At 34.9% G+C, this 22647-nt stretch overlaps 1 protein-coding gene across 1 annotated transcript; it reads right to left on the bottom strand.

Annotated features, from left to right (window-relative positions):
- Positions 1 to 18291: 18291 nt before the first annotated feature.
- Positions 18292 to 22082, bottom strand: LOC121050894. Its single transcript, XM_040512319.1, has 2 exons — positions 21757 to 22082; positions 18292 to 21085 (listed from the first exon to the last, which is right to left on the bottom strand). The coding sequence occupies exons 1-2, from the start codon at positions 21869 to 21871 to the stop codon at positions 20667 to 20669; spliced, it is 534 nt and encodes a 177-aa protein (XP_040368253.1). The 5' UTR covers positions 21872 to 22082; the 3' UTR covers positions 18292 to 20666.
- Positions 22083 to 22647: the final 565 nt, after the last annotated feature.

The raw sequence follows: 22647 nt of genomic DNA, 5'->3' as shown, positions 1-22647 counted from the left end.
ATAAGCAGGGATCGTTCAGTCCGGGGATTGTAGGGTACACCTACACTAAAAGGTCAATTAACAAATAAAAGAATATAATGGGGGGTTTTGAAATTTGTTTCTAATCTACTTAAAATAAAATAAATAAAAACAAATAAAATTATATACAATGATCGACTTCCGTAACCTAAACCACTACCACTCGGAGATTATTAAGTGTAAAAACAGAAAATCCTTTTCAACATGCTACAAAAACGTGCCCATCTTAAATGCTAGATAAGAGCCCAAATGAAAAGCTGTCACGGTCCAATCCATTTATCTGATCCGTTCTTTGAATCAACTCACACGTGCAAATTAACCATTACTCATAGCAATTAACACGTAATTTCCAGAATCGTTTAATCATTAAAGCATGATTTTTACCACTCTTTAGAACTAATTACTACTTGTTTAACTCAGCGTCTTAACAAATAATTACTCTTGGCAAATTAAGCAAACACACATGAATACTCAGCGTGATTCTAGCATGCAAACTTATTAACCTAACTCTGAAAATTACCTAAACACATAAAAGGGCATAAGATTGTAACATGCATCATAAAAGAATTCTCAAAATTAACTCAATAATAAACTGAAAATCTCAAAAATATAATAAAAATATTCTAAAAATCTCATGTCTCCAATTACACAACTCACAAATCCAAACACACAAAACCGAAAGAAAGATCATAAGTAGAGTCATAGTTACACTTTTGAAGCTTTCCTCAGCGGCTTAGCAACAAGGTGATGAACTCGTCTCTGCTATGGTGGTGGAGCGTCCTTGACTCAGCGCCTAAGAACTTCTTAGATTGATGGAAGGATGGTGATCACGATCTTGTATGTGATGGAGGTTTGAGAAGTGAATTGGGCAGAGCTATAGAATAATTTTTAGCTAAGAACTGATAAGCTAGGAAGTAATCTTGGTCAGGAAGTGATGATTTTGGTGTAGAGAATGGCTGCTATTTATAGTGGAATTCTCATCTCTTGTGATTCAATCATGGCCAATCATCTTGAGGTGATTTCTCCTCCAAATTTGCTTGATTTTCTCTTGACAAAGTCATGAATTTTCTGATTTCTTTTCCCCTTAATGGCTCATTGTATATGCCTTGAATAGCGACCAGATACATCCCTTATTCTTCTCCTTTGATTTGCACTAATTTCTTCCAAGAATTGTGCACACAATAAACTCCTACAATCAAGAAAAATCAGAATTTAATTAGAGTTTATAATCAATAAGAAATCAGATAATTAGGAATAAATATTGATTAAAAACAATCCATTTTATCTCCTCGAATTCTTCCTGATTAATCCTTCAATTTTTCTTGATTTCATCACTCAAGAGTTTTTAATGGGATGGACTCTCATTAAAATACAAAAATCAGAAATAGAAAAGTTCAAATGAAGAAAGTTTCCTAAAACAAAATAGGAAATATTTCCTAAAATGAAAGAGGAAAGTTTCTAAAATGACTTGTCTTTAATTTATGCTCATTTATGCCTGTTTTTACCTATTTTCACCATTTCCGACCTTGAATTAACTAAAAACATAAACTTTATTATAATTATTAGTTTTAAGAGAATAACTTAGCCAAATGAGGAAAAATATATATTAAAAATGTCACACTTTGTGCTCTTATCAAATCCCCACACTTAGCTTTTGCTAGTCCCTTAGCAAAATCAAAACGAAACACTCAACCAAAATAAACAATTCACTACCAGACTCTACACAAATGACACACAAAGACTATATTGCCCTTAACATTTGTCTCTGAAATCCTTATTCTCATGGTATCAAATTAGCACTTAATCAAGAATCAATATTTAGATATTCGAGGGTTAATTGAAGCATATAATCCATATATAAATAAGTAGGACCTGGTTTGTAACAATGGTGATGGGTGGAGCTCAGCATGTTTCAGACAAGTAATGATTCATATCCTCACAATGTATATCACTCTTTCTTCTCTCAGATTTATGGCAATGCTTAAAAGCTTATAATCACTCATTATATGTGAGAGAAATATTTTGAGGCAATCAAATAGCTCACATATATAAGAAATGAAAGCACTTTGTGAATATAATTTTTTTCAAAAGATCTCATGGAGGATATCAACTACTTGCACGGATGGACCCAAGCCATAGGTTCAACTCTTATAATCATCTCACAGATCAAAGGTGTCCCTTTAAGGATCAAAAAGGTCTTATAATGGGTTGAAATGGGGCTAAGGTTCAAGGTTTTAAGAAACAAAGGTTAAGGAATGTCAAAGTATCTAAAAACCTAGTAGAGCTCATTTTGATGTAGAGAGACTTCTAAAATCCACTTGAACCCTCGTGAACTGGACAAAGACCAAATTTTATGTATGGGCTTCAATTCAAAACAATCTCCAAATTCACCAAGTATGGGGGACTAAAATCCATATGCATATTTTTTTTTTTTGTTTTTCTTTTCTTAGCCGTACAATTTTTTCTTTTTCATTTTGTTTTTCACGGCTTTCACATACTTTTTTTTTATGGACAAGTCTACCCCCACACTTGAACTTTCACCTCTTCTCAATCTTCATCCTTGCCATCAATCCATGTAGTAAGTCTCAAAAGATAGCTCTACTAAATTCTTAGAATAAAGGGTAGGATTGTAACTATACTAAGGTTAAGGGTTAGGAATTTAAGGGTGATGAAAGAAAAGGCTCAATGTAGGCTCAAAGTGGTTTATCTAAGGGGTCCACGACGGGCACAAATATGGACACAGTTATTTGTCTATGGTGGTGATTCCTATGATGCCTCTATCCTTTCCAGAATCAGGGACATGTATTGATAAAAGTCTCAACAAGCACAAGAGTGAATTCTAGCATTCTCTAGTCCATCAAACTTAATCTATGGCAGCAATCAATCAAATGAAGAATAATGAGATCATCAAACATCGCCAAGAAAATAAGAATATATTCTTTCATTCCTCCGAGAAAAAGGGACATGGCTCAAATATCTCACATGGGCTTTTATGAATCAAAATCTCTTAACATGCTCATATTCTGTACCAAGGTTACGAAATCCATATCCACTATGCATATGCTTTCATTTATCTCAATTAACCAAGGAATACCATTTAAAATCATCTCAATATTGTGATCCTCTTTAGCCATAATTCCAGAGATATTGAATCATCCTAGACAGTTAAGGCATCCTAAGACTCAAAAATAAAAACAAAGACTAAGACTGAAACCAAAAAGGTTTTGGACTAGGGTTATTTCCTTTCTTCTTTCGGTAACTCCTTTGGGACATGACCAGGTGAAGAGGGGACCGATTTTGGCGAGCTCAGCTCACTTGATTGACAGGGACGAGACCCTTTGTCAGCACTTCTCGGATCCAAACTAGACTTAGACATCACATCCCATCCCATCAGATGCGCCTACTTTGAAGAAGATATTTCACCCAAAATCATTTTGACTCAATAAATAAAAGCAAAAATTTTTTAATTTTTGACATTTTTCAATTTTTTTGTATTTTCAATATATATGACTCAACAAAAAGTATAAATCCCTTCCCCACACTTAAATATTGCATTGTCCTCAATGTAATCAATCATAAGCATGCAATGGAACAATTAAGCATATAGGAATGGAATTTATGAAAATAAATACGAAAACAAAGGAGCAAAAAGAAAATAAAAGACACAAGTACAATTCAACTAAACAAGTGAAGGGATAGAAATGTCAAACTCTCGTTGATGGCTCCTCCACAGCTTTGGTTGAAATGGGTTGCCTCCCATGCAGCGCTTAATATTTATAGACCTTCAGCCTGGACTCTTCTCCTTGCTCACACAACAATTTTTTTTTTTTTTTTTTTGAGTTAATTTTCTTTATTTTTTATTTTTACACACTTACAACAATTAATATTTAATGAAATTCAAACACCTAAGTATATTATTACAATTTACATCATGCTTAATCTAAGTGAAACACATATAATTTACAACATGCTGAAAAATAAACCTCTACAAATTGCACAACAATTATAAAATACATGCTTAATTTGGTAAACTCATAAACTTAAACTAATCACAATTATAGCTTGGCCTAGCATAAATCGCAATTTGTCACCATTCCACAAATGTAGTACAAAAATTTAGCATGCATTCTATATAAATCAAAATTAATGACACTTAAGCGTTAGAGATTTTAACAATCCCGGCAACGGCGCCAAAAATTGATGGGGCTGAAATAGCCTCACAATTTAACCCTGCAAAATGTAGTTATCAGTATAGGATAAGCAGGGATCGTTCAGTCCGGGGATTGTAGGGTACACCTACACTAAAAGGTCAATTAACAAATAAAAGAATATAATGGGGGGTTTTGAAATTTGGTTCTAATATACTTAAAATAAATAAATAAAAACAAATAAAATTATATACAATGATCGACTTCCGTAACCTAAACCACTACCACTCGGAGATTATTAAGTGTAAAAACAGAAAATCTTTTCAACATGCTACAAAAACGTGCCCATCTTAAATGCTAGATAAGAGCCCAAATGAAAAGCTGTCACGGTCCAATCCATTTATCTGATCGTTCTTTGAATCAACTCACAGTGCAAATTAACCATTACTCATAGCAATTAACACGTAATTTCCAGAATCGTTTAATCATTAAAGCATGATTTTTACCACTCTTTAGAACTAATTACTACTTGTTTACTCAGCGTCTTAACAAATAATAATTACTCTTGGCAAATTAAGCAAACACACATGAATACTCAGCGTGATTCTAGCATGCAAACTTATTAACCTAACTCTGAAAATCTAAACACATAAAAGGGCATAAGATTGTAACATGCATCATAAAAGAATTCTCAAATTAACTCAATAATAAACTGAAAATCTCAAAATATTAATAAAAATATTCTAAAATCTCATGTCTCCAATTACACAATCACAAATCCAAACACACAAAACCGAAAGAAAGATCATAAGTAGAGTCATAGTTACACTTTTGAAGCTTTCCTCAGCGGCTTAGCAACAAGGTGATGAACTCGTCTCTGCTATGGTGGTGGAGCGTCCTTGACTCAGCGCCTAAGAACTTCTTAGATTGATGGAAGGATGGTGATCACGATCTTGTATGTGATGGAGGTTTGAGAAGTGAATTGGGCAGAGCTATAGAATAATTTTTAGCTAAGAACTGATGCTAGGAAGTAATCTTGGTCAGGAAGTGATGATTTTGGTGTAGAGAATGGCTGCTATTTATAGTGGAATTCTCATCTCTTGTGATTCAATCATGGCCAATCATCTTGAGGTGATTTCTCCTCCAAATTTGCTTGATTTTCTCTTGACAAAGTCATGAATTTTCTGATTTCTTTTCCCCTTAATGGCTCATTGTATATGCCTTGAATAGCGACCAGATACATCCTTATTTCTCCTTTGATTTGCACTAATTTCTTCCAAGAATTGTGCACACAATAAACTCCTACAATCAAGAAAAATCAGAATTTAATTAGAGTTTATAATCAATAAGAAATCAGATAATTAGGAATAAATTTGATTAAAACAATCCATTTTATCTCCTCGAATTCTTCCTGATTAATCCTTCAATTTTTCTTGATTTCATCACTCAAGAGTTTTTAATGGATGGACTCTCATTAAAATACAAAAATCAGAAATAGAAAAGTTCAAATGAAGAAGTTTCCTAAAACAAATAGGAAATATTTCTAAAATGAAAGAGGAAAGTTTCTAAAATGACTTGTCTTTAATTTATGCTCATTTATGCCCTGTTTTTACTATTTTCACCATTTCCGACCTTGAATTAACTAAAAACATAAACTTTATTATAATTATTAGTTTTAAGAGAATAACTTAGCCAAATGAGGAAAAATATATATTAAAAATGTCACACTTTGTGCTCTTATCATTCTTCTTCGTCAATTTGCAGTGTTCAAGCCAATTAGGTTCAGATAAGTGAAATCTTCATCAAGTTGATTCAGGTTCAGATTGTTGAAATTCAAGGTTGTTTTCCTTCATCGAAGCTTTGGATTTATATGAATTGTGTTCGTCATCAATTTTTGAAGCTCAAAGTATTTGCATCAGTGACAAGTTGAATTCTTGATCTGTTTACAAACCCTAGAAATTTGGGGACTTTAGTGCAGAGCTTCTTTCTGTCATGATTTTGGGTTTCTCGAATTGTTTGTTGATCTAAGTATGATGTCTATGCTTGATTGATTGTTGACAAAGAAATTTGAAAGAAGTAAATTGGTTAAGTACTGTAGTCAAGAAAATTGATGAAATGGTGGTCTGGATTTGCTGGTAAAGCATATGTTCTGCTAAAGTTTTGTGAATCTTGTTCTCTGAATAGTGACTTCTTGGACAAATAATTGTAGCATAGTTGAAATTTTGACTACATTTGAACAGAAGCATATGTTCTATTTGAAATGGTTATTGTCCAAAATTGAAAGTTGGTAAAGAATTAGTTGTTGTTGTTGTTGCTGGGAGAAGCTAGACTATATATGCAGAATTAGTATTTGGGTGATTTCTGCAATTGTATTGGATAAGCAAGAGTCTGCTACAGTTGGGTGAAGAAAATTTGGGTGAGTTTGCATTTGGTTTCTTGTGAAGAAGAATTTGGTACTACAAGGATCATGAATAGCAATCAGTTGGACAGTTATCTCCTTTCCAACTTCTCGAATATTATCACTTTTCAGCTAGATGACACTAATTACGTAACTTGGCGATTTATGCTCGAGTCAATGTTGGTAGGGTGTGATCTAATGGGATATATTGATGGGTCTATCCTTGTCCTTCACAAGAGGCTGGAATTACCCATGAGCTTACACAAGAGTATAAGGACTGGAGGAAGCATGACTCTGCCGTAATGGCTCTACTAGCTGGTACTTTGTCATCTTCAGCTCTTTCATTCATTGTTGGGAGTAAAACCTCAAAAGAAGTTTGGTATTCCCTTGAAGATAGATATGCTAAACTTTCAAAGTTTAAAGACCTCCATGCAGAAAATCCGGAAAGGTAATGATAGTATTGACAAGTATATGGAACGCTTTAAACTATTCGGGACAACTCTTTGTAGCTGGAATTCTTATTCACGATGATGAAATAGTGAGTTTGATCTTGAATGGGCTCCCTGCTGAATATGCAACTACCAGATTGATCATTCGTACTAAGGAATCATCTACATCTTTACCAGAACTTCGTACACTACTCTTAGATGTTGAAGCTGATCTTGATCGAGAACAGAAGATTATTGCCTCTGCTCCAATTACTTCAACAGCTACAAGAAACCAAGACTCTCTTGATCAAGAACAAAATATTGCCTCTGCTCCAATGACTCCTACAGCTACAAGAAACCAAGGTTGTCAGCTTTCTAAATCCCATCATGTCAGTGCACATACTCAAGGATTGTACAACATGGTTCTCACAAGATATTTTCATCCAAGGAATCAAGGTAAAGGTGGTGGCAGGTACTATCATAACTTTCCTCATGGACCATATCGAAATTATAATTGCTATGCATATAGGAAGTTAGATGTCGGTTCTGTGCAATCTAGAGGATTTAGTAATCGTTGTGGAAACTCAAATTGCTACAACACTGGTGGTATTTTCAACAATCTCAATTGGCTCTGTGAAGTCCAAAGACTTGAGGAATTCAAATGGTTGTCATGTCTATGATTTTTCTGGTGGAGTTCGTCATCAGAGTGTTACTTTCCCTGGTGATAATTGTCAAATATGCTCACAATTTGGTCATATTGCTAAAAGTTGCCCCAAAGATTTGCTCCTAGGCAAGCTGTTGCTATTGGTTCTTCTTTACAATGTCAGATTTGCTTCAAGAGGGGCCACAGTGCTGCATAATGTTTTCATAGGCATCACTATGATTTTCAATTACCATCTTCTTCAGAACTTCAAGCTAAGGAAAGCCTCTCAACCAAGTATATGTCTACGTTGGCCACATGACAATCCTTCTCAGTTACTACCACTCATTCCTCCTGGCTGAAGCAAGAATCTTCACTTCTATTATAATCACAACATTTTATTATTGTTGCAATCTGATGTTAGTTTCCTACCATCAGCTTGAGGGGGGATGCTAAGGGTAAAAATGGAAAGTTACTCATATTAAGAATATGTACAAGTAGAAAAACAAGTCTGATGTATTGTGTGCAAGTTGTATTCTCTCTGCATCAATATACGAAGCTCTCTCTCTTTTCTGGTTTTTTCATCATCTTCTTCAATCTTCCTTACAATTCTATCACATATCAAACTGTCTGAATGAACAGATTCTGTCGTAATGTTGGTCATGTAATCTGGTACCTTGTACACACATCATTGTTGCCTTTGATTTCTGGTATCAAAGTCACTTTGAGAAGCTTTTAGGAGCAGTACGTTCCAAAGACATAATAAAACACAGTCCAAGCATAAAATCACTCGGTTAAATCCATAGATTAGCTACCCTGTCAAAACAGAACAATTTATGGCTTGATGCATTACCCTCCCTCAGGCCAAGAGTCCCTTCACAGATTTTTCTAAAAATTTCACCACCATCTCATCGATGGCTTTGGAAATAATTTCCCCACCAAAAAAGACGACCTTTTCACAAAAACTTTCAACTGCATGCAAGTCAATCGGAGACCGCAATCCCATCATTATTTTAACTGTTGACGGACAAAATCCTTAAAAAATGAACAAAAAAACGACAACACTTTCCTAGTTATAATGACAGTAAAGTAAACAAGTTTCCCACTATGCATATGACATTTAAAGACAGTTTAAAAGACTAATTGTTCTCTTCGCACCAGTAGTCTTCTCAGAAAACATGGCTCACAAAGACGGACAGTTCTCATCATTCTTTGGTCTCATATGAGCTGTTGTTGGTGCCAGCAGCGGATTTTGATTTTTTCTTTCTCTGTGTCTGAACAACTGATTTTGATTCTTTTCTTTGGTCTGAACAGCAGATGCTGGTTCTGGTTCTGGTCGATGCCAGTCTGGACAATTTCGTGTCCAGTGGTCTCCTTCTTTACAACAAAGACCACAATACATGAGAGCAGAACGGCTAGAAGGTATTTCAGAGACATTACCATGCTTATCCACCATGGTTCCCAAAGAAATATAACCATGGCCCTTTGGTAAAGGAGGACTGTCAGTTAAACCTTCACCAGTTGCGCTACGGCCGCAGCCACGGTGGCTGTTGTCAGGAGCATTCGGTGCTTCTCTTTGCTCCTAATTAATCCATGTTTTGCCAACAACTTCCGTGATGATGCTGACAATAAAACCAAAAAAATAAGTAAGGAATATTTGATGAGCGTAATAGAAGAATGATTCCCAGAATTAGGATTCCTGAATTAACCTCGTCACTAGGTTGCAATGATTATTTATTGATAGCTGCAATACGAACAGTAATATATAGCAACTTTTATTTTGTAGATTTCTCTTTAACAATCACCGGAGGGGAATCAACCGATTTCTTTTTCATCGTATTGTTTATTTCTTGTAAAAATTTCACAAAATCAAACTAACTAAATAAACCAGTAAAACAATGAAAAATTTCATGCTCACACAACCTTCATGTATAAAATAATTCCTCTACGAGTTTTGCTAGAATTAATTTTTTTTTAAATTGTGTGTGTGTGTTTAACATCAAAGATATAGAAGCAAGCTTTGTTTTCAAGTTTGCGTTGACGACTCCACACATTGAATCTAACTACTCCGTGAGATGAGTTTCGTCGCTTATTACTATCGGTCAGGTTTTCCAAGGACAATTTGTAACCTAGGATTCCTACTCGACTTATCCCTAGGATTCCTTAGATTAGTAAATCAAAACCTAACTCAAGAGTCAAGCAAAAATTCAATCAAATACTGACAAAAAAAACAAAGCAAATTGCAGATTCTATTCCTCCAAACCCTAGAACAAAGATCAAAAGCATACATTCAAACTCGACATAGCGACCTTGCCGGATGAGGTGCTTGAGTTTAGTACGTAGAGTTTTCAGTTGGGCAGGGTTCAGGTCGAGATCGGATATTGGTTGCAGATAGACAATCATACTGGAGGCGTAGAGAGAGTTTGAAGATTTAGGATTCAGGGTTCAGAATTGGACAGTAGATAGGGTTTTAATTTATACACTCTAAATTAACGTTTACTGGGTCTCTGTTCTGGGCCTAGACCATCTAACTTTGGTGTAGTCGTCATCAATGATTCAATGGGCTCACTTTTGTTTTCGTTTTCTTCTGGGCCCCAATCGACAGTTTGAGAATTAATATTTAAAAGTGAGACATTAATTTTTTTTTTTTTACCTTCCTATTATGTTTTACCATCCTAACAAGTTAAAGTTTATGGTTTCAGATTTCCTGGTTTTAGATTTGCCTTATCTTACAAGGCATGTAGTTTTATACTTTCCTAGTTTAAGTGCCGAGTCCTATTAGAACAAGGGATATTGTTCTCTATAAATAATGGCCCTCTGGATCGTATCTTCTATTGAATTGGCTAGAGAAAAGTTCACAGTAAGATCCTGTAGTATTTGGAAGAAAAACAATGAAGTTGGTCAAGGGGACAGTCAATCTTGCATTTGTATATGAAGGAGGCATCATGATGGGCATAGATTCGAGGACCACATCTAGCCGTATGCATAATGGCAAAATACAAGGAAAACTATGTAAGTTTGTTCTTGATCGATCCTTTGTTTTTAGCTACCAAACACCATGAATGTTTACGCTTGAAATCTTATATTTTCAGTGACAGACGAGAAAGAAAAAATTAAGAGCCTGTCTTCCAGCATAAACTTATTTTGCACATGTATGGGGTTTAATAAAGATTGGGAGAAAATGTACCTTCACGTGCGTCGACATGTATGAGCACCTATATCTCAGCTTTGTAAGTCGATATTTAATTTTAAATCATAAACTGACCACTTGTTTTGCTTGATACAGTCACCTAGATCACTTGACGAAGCAGTAAAAATAACAAAAGAGTATTTACGTAAATTCATAAAATATAATAGCGGCCTGTTGGACGAATGCAAAAAGGAGTACAATGAGGATTATTCGTTTGGGACCATCATCGGTGGATACGACCCCGAGAAGGTAATGAAACAACCTAGTTTTGTCACTTAAAAGTTCTCATCAGATTATCTACACGGGAAGATCTACGGTTAATGTATCGATATATTAAGTAGACTAGTCTAGTTTGGTTTAGAGGTAGATAAACTCTATATATTGATAGACTAGTTTGGGATGACTACTCTACCTCTGTATCAAACCAGTTTACGTCTCTAACGAGCTAAGATTACTTAGTGTATCGTTGTATTGATGAACCGTAGACGGAAAAAAAAAAAAAAAAAACAGAAAACAAACTTCCAATTTGTATTAATGTGTTGTATGCAGGGCTTTCAAGTTCATAGTGTTACTCTTGTGGGCTACAATATTATAGAAAGCGATCCTGGCGCAACAATGATAACACTAGGGTCCGGTGAGGATCATGCTTACCTTATTTTGCAGTCAGCAAAGTATGTGCTTCTTGATACTTATTTTATTTTGTTTTATTTGATTTTACTTGATTTCACTCCCGCTAAATTGAGCCGTTATTTTAGCACAAATTATGGCGAACACATACGCATGACTAAGGAACGTGCATATAACTTGGCTTTGCATGCCTTATTTTATGCAACTTTCTGTGATAAGTACTGTGGTGGAAATCTAAATGGTAATACAATTTCTTGTGATATTATATATTTTAGACTTCTTTTGTATCAATATAATTTTTTTATTTTTTTATACTGATTTATATCTTTTGTATTTCCATCTAGTGATACATGTGTCTAAAACCACGTCTTATCTCGAGACCTACCATGCTTTGCAAGTCTACCCCAAATTTTATAACCTTATGCCTAGAGGAGCAGATGACGTTCATAGCAGAACATTTTTTGTGCTTTACCCTACGAATTCCTATTCCAAACTTGTGTGGGAAGGTGATGGTCTTGAAGACCTCATACTCAGAGTCTGGTATGTACAAATGATCTCCACTTAAAATATGTTGGTGTATACATCTACATTGTGTGTGTGTGATGAATGAACTAATGAACTTCTTTTATTTTTAATTTTGAAAGGCCGACGGGAGATATAGACTTACAGCAGCACCTAGAAGCAAGCCATTTTGTAGCAAAGAAGTACGATTTCTACTTTCACCGTTTCGTGTTCAACCAAGTAAACAAGGCTGTACAAGCATACAATACTATTACTACCGTAGCTCCTCCCCTACGTCATAACGCTATAGAAGATTATTTCCAAGGCAATTTTAAACGTTCTGGCAGCCCAGAGAAGCCTGTTTATATTGGATGGAGCTCAGAAGACTTGTTGAAACGAATCTGTAACATGAAGGATGCTACTAATTCATGGTACTGCAAGTATTTGACCTTCTAAACTATTACCAAGGTGTCCAAGTGATGGAGTGCATCTGCGTTCACTTTAGTTAGGAATTTCGCAAATTAGTTATAATATAATGTGTCCGCTGAAGGTCCTTTTGTTTTTTATTTTTGACTTCCTTTTGTTTTTTGGTTACAAGTTCATGACTTCCTTTTGTTTTTGTGGCAAGAGAAATCATTTTCTTCATTTTCTTTTGGTTTGGACTTGAGAGAAAGCGCGCATTATATTAAACATTCCTCCAGAATTGGCACAACATAGTGCAATATATAAGAAAGAATTTAAAAGCGACATCAACTTAATTCTACAATTTCAAGTCAAGCAACGGAGAGCTTATGAGAGTAAAGAACAAGTTCCCCATATATATTATATATGCACATTTAATGAGAGTTCAAAAGACTAATCGTTCTCTTCGAACCAGCAGTTTTCTCAGTAAATATGCCTCACAAAGACCGAAAGTTCTCATCATTCTTTGGTCTCTTATGTGCTGTTGTTGGTGCCAGCAGGGGATTTTGATTTTTTCTTTCCTTGTGTCTAAACAACTGATTTTGCATTGATTTTTTTGTTTTTGTTTTTCTTGCTGATCTGAACAGCAGATTATGATTTTGCATGGTTCTTGTTCTGGGACTGATCGATGCGGGTTCGGACAATTTCTTGGCCAGTGGTCACCTTCCTTACCACAAAGACATGAGAGCAGAAAGTATTACAAAGGAATTTTCATGATCCGCATCCTCCGAAGTTTCCAAAGATAACCATGTCCCTTCTGTAAAGAAGGCTTGTCAGTTTATTCAAAGAAAAAAAGAAGGCTCGTCAGTCAAACCTTCACCCATTGCGCCATGGCCACAGCCAAGGTACGTGACGGCAACGGCGGCTGTTGGCACGAGCATTTGGTGCTTCTCCCTTGCTCCTAATTCCATGTTTTTCCCACAACGACCGTGATGTTACCGATAAAACAAAAAAAAATCAGTACGGAAGTCATAGAAAAAGGACTTGGTAATATTTTGGAGTCTTTTGTACTTGGATTCCATAGCAACATCTTACCCCTGAGATCTTCTTTTAGGCATCATCAAGCCATCATACGGTCTCTCCTATCCGGATATGGATTGAAGTTTCATTGAGCACCATGGAATCATTAACTGAGTAAAAGTCAAAGTTTTGATAGATGTTTGTCACAGCTTTTGTACTAGCAGAGTTAGTTTAAATAGACTAAGCGCATGATTGTATTAGAGATAACAGAGAGAAATATCACTATATCAGTAGCTTTTCTTTGTTTTCTGTTTCTTCTTCTTCATCTTCTACATTTCATCACCATCATCAAAATCCAACAATTTAGAGATTGTCGCACCATGTTTCCCTGCGAGAAGAAGGACGTACGTCCATGCCGAAAAAAATAATGTGTTGAATTATAATTAATTTGGATGTAAACTTTGAGCCTCCGGAGTCAGGGTGAGATGATACGTTTCAGGCGATTCATTTATTAGAACACACTACGTTTCCAACTAAATTCATGATTTTCTTCAATTAAAAATCTGCAATTAGTTTGTGTTTTGTTTGTCTTGAATGCAGATGAACAATCCTCAAGCCCTTTGCAGTTTCATAGCTTGAAGGAATGAGTTTAATTAACTAAGTGGCAAAAAAATATACCATCCGCATCCTCAAAGAACTATTATTATTATTTTTGAGAGGCCAAATGTAAGATTTTAATTCTTTTATGAGATTTAGCAGAGTCGAAACCTGGAAATAGTGGTTGTCAACTTACTATAGAGTGAACTTCTTGTTTGCTTAGCTATTTTAAAATTTAATTAAAAGTCACATTCTCATATTATATTACATATTTTCTGTCGCCATAATATGACATACTTTTCAATAAGATATGTAATTAGAGAGGTTCCGGACTTCCCGTATATTACAAACGCATAGACGCGGGACCTTCTCCTCTAGCGCAGCAGACACACTTCAAAGTACTCAGTTTCCCTATTCTGATATCAGTTACCTACTAATTTTCTTGGGTACCTTGATGTATGGCATACCCTTATTTTTTTTTACTTTTAGTAAATTAATATAGTGGAAACCTATTGAATTGGTCAATAGGTTACCCAATTAAATATCGACATGTGTCATTTTTAAAAATAAAATTTACCATATTAACAACACACTCTTTCTTGATATGTAACATTGTTAAAAATCATGTAACAAGTATTGTCAAAATAATAAATTACACATAGTTGAACTACAATTATGACTTATGACAACAGTTGTTGTGGTTCCTGTAATTGAGTGGTCAAAGATGTAAATATCATATTTGGACAACTTTTATCAAATTTAGAACCTTGATTATCAAGTGGAGAAGCCCCTTACAATACTGAGTTGTTACATATCTTTTGGTCTAATTTTAATTTTACCATGTTCACAACACAAATGTCGTCGGAATTGTAAAATGGTTGGTATGGTATATAGTTTTTGAAATAATTACTACAATCAGAACAAAAGTTACCGCTTTTACACCAATAGTTGCCAGTTATGGTAAAATAGGTAGTCATTGAGTAATTATTCCATTAATGATAAAAATATAACGATTTACCCCTTTGACAACAAATTTGTTGTTGCACTTGTTAAATTTCCATAAATTAGTACATTAGTTTAGGTTGAGTAATTACTATAAATAGGACAAAAGTTACATCTTTTACATCAATTGTTGTGATTGTGGTAAAATGTGTAGCCATTGTAGTAATCATTTCATTAATGATAAAAACATAAAGATTTACCACTCTGACAACAAATTGGTTGTCATACTTGTTAAATTGTCCATAAATTAGTACATTAGTTTAGGTGGAGTAATTACTATAATTAGAACAAAACTTTTCACTTTTTTGTTAATTGTTGGAATTTGTGGTAAATTACGTCGATTAAGAGTAATTACTAATTCCACGATGGACATTACACAATATATTACTTTCATTATGCAAGGGAGAACTTTATTACACAAATGAGGACGGGTAAAGATATGGACATTAACATTTCTCATACATGTTCTATTTTATATAATATTTACCACTCTGAGGACTCATGTAATCACTTTGAGGACACATGTGGTAATTAGAAAGAAAAAAAAAATTCTCATTAAAGTAAATAAGGTCTTCGTTAGAGTAAAGTATTATGTTCTCATTTGAGTAATTAAGTCCTAAAAGTGGTAATTGTAATAGGTTCTCATTAGAGTAAAGTAGATTCTCATTTGAGTAAATAAGTCCTAAAGTTGGTTCTCATTTGACTACATTTAAAACAAATATTATTTATTTTTACACTAATTGTTGTGGTTGTCATAAAATGCATGTAAAAAGAATTATATTTGGTTAACGAAACTACTAATGATATAATTAATTGGTAATAAAGACTACTTAACTAATACTAATTTTGCAAACTTAGGTTAGAAGGTTTTGTTTTTAATAAGGAAAAAACATAATTTTCAATTGTGTAATTGTCCATTAATAACAAGCATTAATCAAACATTAATTCACTAATAATAAAATTAATTAGTAATATAGACTATTTAACTAATAGTAATTCGGTGAACTTAGGATAGAAGGTTCTTTTATTTTTTTTTGAAAAAAGAAAAATCATTATTGTGAATTGTCAATTGATAATTAAATATTAATTGGCTTTATTGTTTTCAATTCAATTAGTAGTTTGTGTTAACATATTTGCTTATTGGAAATGAGTAGCATAATTAGAAAGGCTAAGGGCTAAACAGGTTACCAATTTGTTAAATATTTTGAACCATTGGATATATTACTAATCCAATGATCCAAAATATTTAACAAAATGAGGGTATGGCAAACACCAAGGTACCCAAGAATTCTCCCTAATTTTACTAGCTTTTATTCTGAACCAACAATGCTATACACTTTCATTCCTTTGATTTCACTTTCATTTCTTTCTTTCATATCTTATATTAGACTTTGCGTTTTAAATCGATCATTTTCGGAAGCTTATCATCTTTTCGATCCTTAGATAGATCTCATGTATCATTTTTCTCCTTACTGCTGATTCTTCAATATATATATGGGGTGTAAAAAAGTACTGGGAATCGCACATAGTCGATATCTAACAGAAGTGAAACACATTCTAGAATTATTATGAAAAAGTGGTACCTGTTCCTGCAATATTATACACTATACATGTATTTCTTCATATGTACACCAAGAAGTGAAGGGTGCACTGATATAATATCTGTAGCTTTGGACATAGATGAATAAGAGCGAAAATAGCTACCTTACCAAAACAGAGAGATCCATCTTGATACTGTATTGGTTATTAGAAAAAACTGTAGGCTTTTTTGAGTAGAGGTGGACAAAGGATTAGAGGGTTTTTGAATGAGTATTGACCTATTCTACAAAGCTAAAATCTACTATTAATTAACTTTTCGAATGTAAATTAAGCTGCTAGCTAGACATTTTGGTACGTCCTTCAAACTCTCATTGTAATACAAGTTACGTTGTAAATCATGCTGTGTTGATGCGTTTTATACCTTTAAAGCTAGCTTTCTTATAACCACCTACAACAGAAGAAAGACTGCCATCACTTAAAGGAAAAGGAGAAACTAAGAGAAGATCAATAATAGGCCAGGGGTTCAACTTGTCGTAATGTTGTATGGCCAGAAATGGCATATAGTTATCAGACTTTCCTTTATAACCAAACCCATTTCACTAAAAATAGAGATACCAGTTCAACCATGCATGAGTTTTGAATATGAATGAATTAACATCTCACATTAGGTTATACATTGTGTTACTACAATCCTACCAGATGTTATTGTGACTGTTTCATGATTCTAGATTGGGGAATAGACAAAAAAAAAAAAAAAAAAACTTTAAATTTGCGGCTTATTTAGTATAGCTGATTCATCACCTTGATTAGGGATTACTGTGATCCAACCTCCGGTAAGAAAGTGATTCCAATGTTGCCAATTGTTGATTGGAAGAAACTGATTCCAATGTTGCCAATTATTTTGTTCCTCAAAGGCTGATAGTTGTTTTTTGTCTGAATGAACAGATTCAGCGACAGAGGATCATATTGTTAAGGGTAAAAATGGAAATTTACTCATATTAAGAAAATGTAGAAGTAGAAAAACAAGTCTGATGTATTGTGTGCAAGTTGTATTCCCTCTGCATCAATATACGAAGCTCTCTCTCTCTTTTCTGGTTTTTTCATCATCTTCTTCAATCTTCCTTACAATTCTATCATGGTATCAGGAGCTCAGGTCGATCGGTGACCTAGCTAGTTCTCTCAAGGATTGAAGAGTTTTCTAGCTTAGTTCTTCAGCATTCTTCTTCGTCAATTTGCAGTGTTCAAGCCAATTAGGTTCAGATAAGTGAAATCTTCATCAAGTTGATTCAGGTTCAGATTGTTGAAATTCAAGGTTGTTTTCCTTCATCGAAGCTTTGGATTTATATGAATTGTGTTCGTCATCAATTTTTGAAGCTCAAAGTATTTGCATCAGTGACAAGTTGAATTCTTGATCTGTTTACAAACCCTAGAAATTTGGGGACTTTAGTGCAGAGCTTCTTTCTGTCATGATTTTGGGTTTCTCGAATTGTTTGTTGATCTAAGTATGATGTCTATGCTTGATTGATTGTTGACAAAGAAATTTGAAAGAAGTAAATTGGTTAAGTACTGTAGTCAAGAAAATTGATGAAATGGTGGTCTGGATTTGCTGGTAAAGCATATGTTCTGCTAAAGTTTTGTGAATCTTGTTCTCTGAATAGTGACTTCTTGGACAAATAATTGTAGCATAGTTGAAATTTTGACTACATTTGAACAGAAGCATATGTTCTATTTGAAATGGTTATTGTCCAAAATTGAAAGTTGGTAAAGAATTAGTTGTTGTTGTTGTTGCTGGGAGAAGCTAGACTATATATGCAGAATTAGTATTTGGGTGATTTCTGCAATTGTATTGGATAAGCAAGAGTCTCTGCTACAGTTGGGTGAAGAAAATTTGGGTGAGTTTGCATTTGGTTTCTTGTGAAGAAGAATTTGGTACTACAAGGATCATGAATAGCAATCAGTTGGACAGTTATCTCCTTTCCAACTTCTCGAATATTATCACTTTTCAGCTAGATGACACTAATTACGTAACTTGGCGATTTATGCTCGAGTCAATGTTGGTAGGGTGTGATCTAATGGGATATATTGATGGGTCTATCCCTTGTCCTTCACAAGAGGCTGGAATTACCCATGAGCTTACACAAGAGTATAAGGACTGGAGGAAGCATGACTCTGCCGTAATGGCTCTACTAGCTGGTACTTTGTCATCTTCAGCTCTTTCATTCATTGTTGGGAGTAAAACCTCAAAAGAAGTTTGGTATTCCCTTGAAGATAGATATGCTAAACTTTCAAAGTTTAAAGACCTCCATGCAGAAAATCCGGAAAGGTAATGATAGTATTGACAAGTATATGGAACGCTTTAAAACTATTCGGGACAAACTCTTTGTAGCTGGAATTCTTATTCACGATGATGAAATAGTGAGTTTGATCTTGAATGGGCTCCCTGCTGAATATGCAACTACCAGATTGATCATTCGTACTAAGGAATCATCTACATCTTTACCAGAACTTCGTACACTACTCTTAGATGTTGAAGCTGATCTTGATCGAGAACAGAAGATTATTGCCTCTGCTCCAATTACTTCAACAGCTACAAGAAACCAAGACTCTCTTGATCAAGAACAAAATATCATTGCCTCTGCTCCAATGACTCCTACAGCTACAAGAAACCAAGGTTGTCAGCTTTCTAAATCCCATCATGTCAGTGCACATACTCAAGGATTGTACAACATGGTTCTCACAAGATATTTTCATCCAAGGAATCAAGGTAAAGGTGGTGGCAGGTACTATCATAACTTTCCTCATGGACCATATCGAAATTATAATTGCTATGCATATAGGAAGTTAGATGTCGGTTCTGTGCAATCTAGAGGATTTAGTAATCGTTGTGGAAACTCAAATTGCTACAACACTGGTGGTATTTTCAACAATCTCAATTGGCTCTGTGAAGTCCAAAGACTTGAGGAATTCAAATGGTTGTCATGTCTATGATTTTTCTGGTGGAGTTCGTCATCAGAGTGTTACTTTCCCTGGTGATAATTGTCAAATATGCTCACAATTTGGTCATATTGCTAAAAGTTGCCCCCAAAGATTTGCTCCTAGGCAAGCTGTTGCTATTGGTTCTTCTTTACAATGTCAGATTTGCTTCAAGAGGGGCCACAGTGCTGCATAATGTTTTCATAGGCATCACTATGATTTTCAATTACCATCTTCTTCAGAACTTCAAGCTAAGGAAAGCCTCTCAACCAAGTATATGTCTACGTTGGCCACATGACAATCCTTCTCAGTTACTACCACTCATTCCTCCTGGCTGAAGCAAGAATCTTCACTTCTATTATAATCACAACATTTTATTATTGTTGCAATCTGATGTTAGTTTCCTACCATCAGCTTGAGGGGGGATGCTAAGGGTAAAAATGGAAAGTTACTCATATTAAGAATATGTACAAGTAGAAAAACAAGTCTGATGTATTGTGTGCAAGTTGTATTCTCTCTGCATCAATATACGAAGCTCTCTCTCTTTTCTGGTTTTTTCATCATCTTCTTCAATCTTCCTTACAATTCTATCACATATCAAACTGTCTGAATGAACAGATTCTGTCGTAATGTTGGTCATGTAATCTGGTACCTTGTACACACATCATTGTTGCCTTTGATTTCTGGTATCAAAGTCACTTTGAGAAGCTTTTAGGAGCAGTACGTTCCAAAGACATAATAAAACACAGTCCAAGCATAAAATCACTCGGTTAAATCCATAGATTAGCTACCCTGTCAAAACAGAACAATTTATGGCTTGATGCATTACCCTCCCTCAGGCCAAGAGTCCCTTCACAGATTTTTCTAAAAATTTCACCACCATCTCATCGATGGCTTTGGAAATAATTTCCCCACCAAAAAAGACGACCTTTTCACAAAAACTTTCAACTGCATGCAAGTCAATCGGAGACCGCAATCCCATCATTATTTTAACTGTTGACGGACAAAATCCTTAAAAAATGAACAAAAAAACACGACAACACTTTCCTAGTTATAATGACAGTAAAGTAAACAAGTTTCCCACTATGCATATGACATTTAAAGACAGTTTAAAAGACTAATTGTTCTCTTCGCACCAGTAGTCTTCTCAGAAAACATGGCTCACAAAGACGGACAGTTCTCATCATTCTTTGGTCTCATATGAGCTGTTGTTGGTGCCAGCAGCGGATTTTGATTTTTTCTTTCTCTGTGTCTGAACAACTGATTTTGATTCTTTTCTCTTGGTCTGAACAGCAGATGCTGGTTCTGGTTCTGGTCGATGCCAGTCTGGACAATTTCGTGTCCAGTGGTCTCCTTCTTTACAACAAAGACCACAATACATGAGAGCAGAACGGCTAGAAGGTATTTCAGAGACATTACCATGCTTATCCACCATGGTTCCCAAAGAAATATAACCATGGCCCTTTGGTAAAGGAGGACTGTCAGTTAAACCTTCACCAGTTGCGCTACGGCCGCAGCCACGGTGGCTGTTGTCAGGAGCATTCGGTGCTTCTCCTTTGCTCCTAATTAATCCATGTTTTGCCAACAACTTCCGTGATGATGCTGACAATAAAACCAAAAAAAATAAGTAAGGAATATTTGATGAGCGTAATAGAAGAATGATTCCCAGAATTAGGATTCCTGAATTAACCTCGTCACTAGGTTGCAATGATTATTTATTGATAGCTGCAATACGAACAGTAATATATAGCAACTTTTATTTTGTAGATTTCTCTTTAACAATCACCGGAGGGAGAATCAACCGATTTCTTTTTCATCGTATTGTTTATTTCTTGTAAAAATTTCACAAAATCAAACTAACTACTAAATAAACCAGTAAAACAATGAAAAATTTCATGCTCACACAACCTTCATGTATAAAATAATTCCTCTACGAGTTTTGCTAGAATTAATTTTTTTTTAAATTGTGTGTGTGTGTTTAACATCAAAGATATAGAAGCAAGCTTTGTTTTCAAGTTTGCGTTGACGACTCCACACATTGAATCTAACTACTCCGTGAGATGAGTTTCGTCGCTTATTACTATCGGTCAGGTTTTCCAAGGACAATTTGTAACCTAGGATTCCTACTCGACTTATCCCTAGGATTCCTTAGATTAGTAAATCAAAACCTAACTCAAGAGTCAAGCAAAAATTCAATCAAATACTGACAAAAAAAACAAAGCAAATTGCAGATTCTATTCCTCCAAACCCTAGAACAAAGATCAAAAGCATACATTCAAACTCGACATAGCGACCTTGCCGGATGAGGTGCTTGAGTTTAGTACGTAGAGTTTTCAGTTGGGCAGGGTTCAGGTCGAGATCGGATATTGGTTGCAGATAGACAATCATACTGGAGGCGTAGAGAGAGTTTGAAGATTTAGGATTCAGGGTTCAGAATTGGACAGTAGATAGGGTTTTAATTTATACACTCTAAATTAACGTTTACTGGGTCTCTGTTCTGGGCCTAGACCATCTAACTTTGGTGTAGTCGTCATCAATGATTCAATGGGCTCACTTTTGTTTTCGTTTTCTTCTGGGCCCCAATCGACAGTTTGAGAATTAATATTTAAAAGTGAGACATTAATTTTTTTTTTTTACCTTCCTATTATGTTTTACCATCCTAACAAGTTAAAGTTTATGGTTTCAGATTTCCTGGTTTTAGATTTGCCTTATCTTACAAGGCATGTAGTTTTATACTTTCCTAGTTTAAGTGCCGAGTCCTATTAGAACAAGGGATATTGTTCTCTATAAATAATGGCCCTCTGGATCGTATCTTCTATTGAATTGGCTAGAGAAAAGTTCACAGTAAGATCCTGTAGTATTTGGAAGAAAAACAATGAAGTTGGTCAAGGGGACAGTCAATCTTGCATTTGTATATGAAGGAGGCATCATGATGGGCATAGATTCGAGGACCACATCTAGCCGTATGCATAATGGCAAAATACAAGGAAAACTATGTAAGTTTGTTCTTGATCGATCCTTTGTTTTTAGCTACCAAACACCATGAATGTTTACGCTTGAAATCTTATATTTTCAGTGACAGACGAGAAAGAAAAAATTAAGAGCCTGTCTTCCAGCATAAACTTATTTTGCACATGTATGGGGTTTAATAAAGATTGGGAGAA

Source organism: Rosa chinensis, unplaced genomic scaffold, assembly GCF_002994745.2.
Source record: "Rosa chinensis cultivar Old Blush unplaced genomic scaffold, RchiOBHm-V2 RchiOBHmChr0c30, whole genome shotgun sequence".
NCBI classification, from domain to species: Eukaryota; Viridiplantae; Streptophyta; class Magnoliopsida; order Rosales; family Rosaceae; genus Rosa; species Rosa chinensis.
This window is presented reverse-complemented; position numbering and strand designations above follow the sequence as displayed.

What these genes read in the sequence shown, in the direction of transcription:
- LOC121050894 (XM_040512319.1), bottom strand. Translation starts at nt 21,871, where the DNA reads ATGATTGTCTATCTGCAACCAATATCCGATCTCGACCTGAACCCTGCC. An exon ending in TCGCTATGTCGAGTTTGAAT is followed by an intron (nt 21,086 to 21,756) that starts GTATGCTTTTGA and finishes TTTTATTGTCAG; the next exon opens with CATCATCACGGAAGTTGTTG.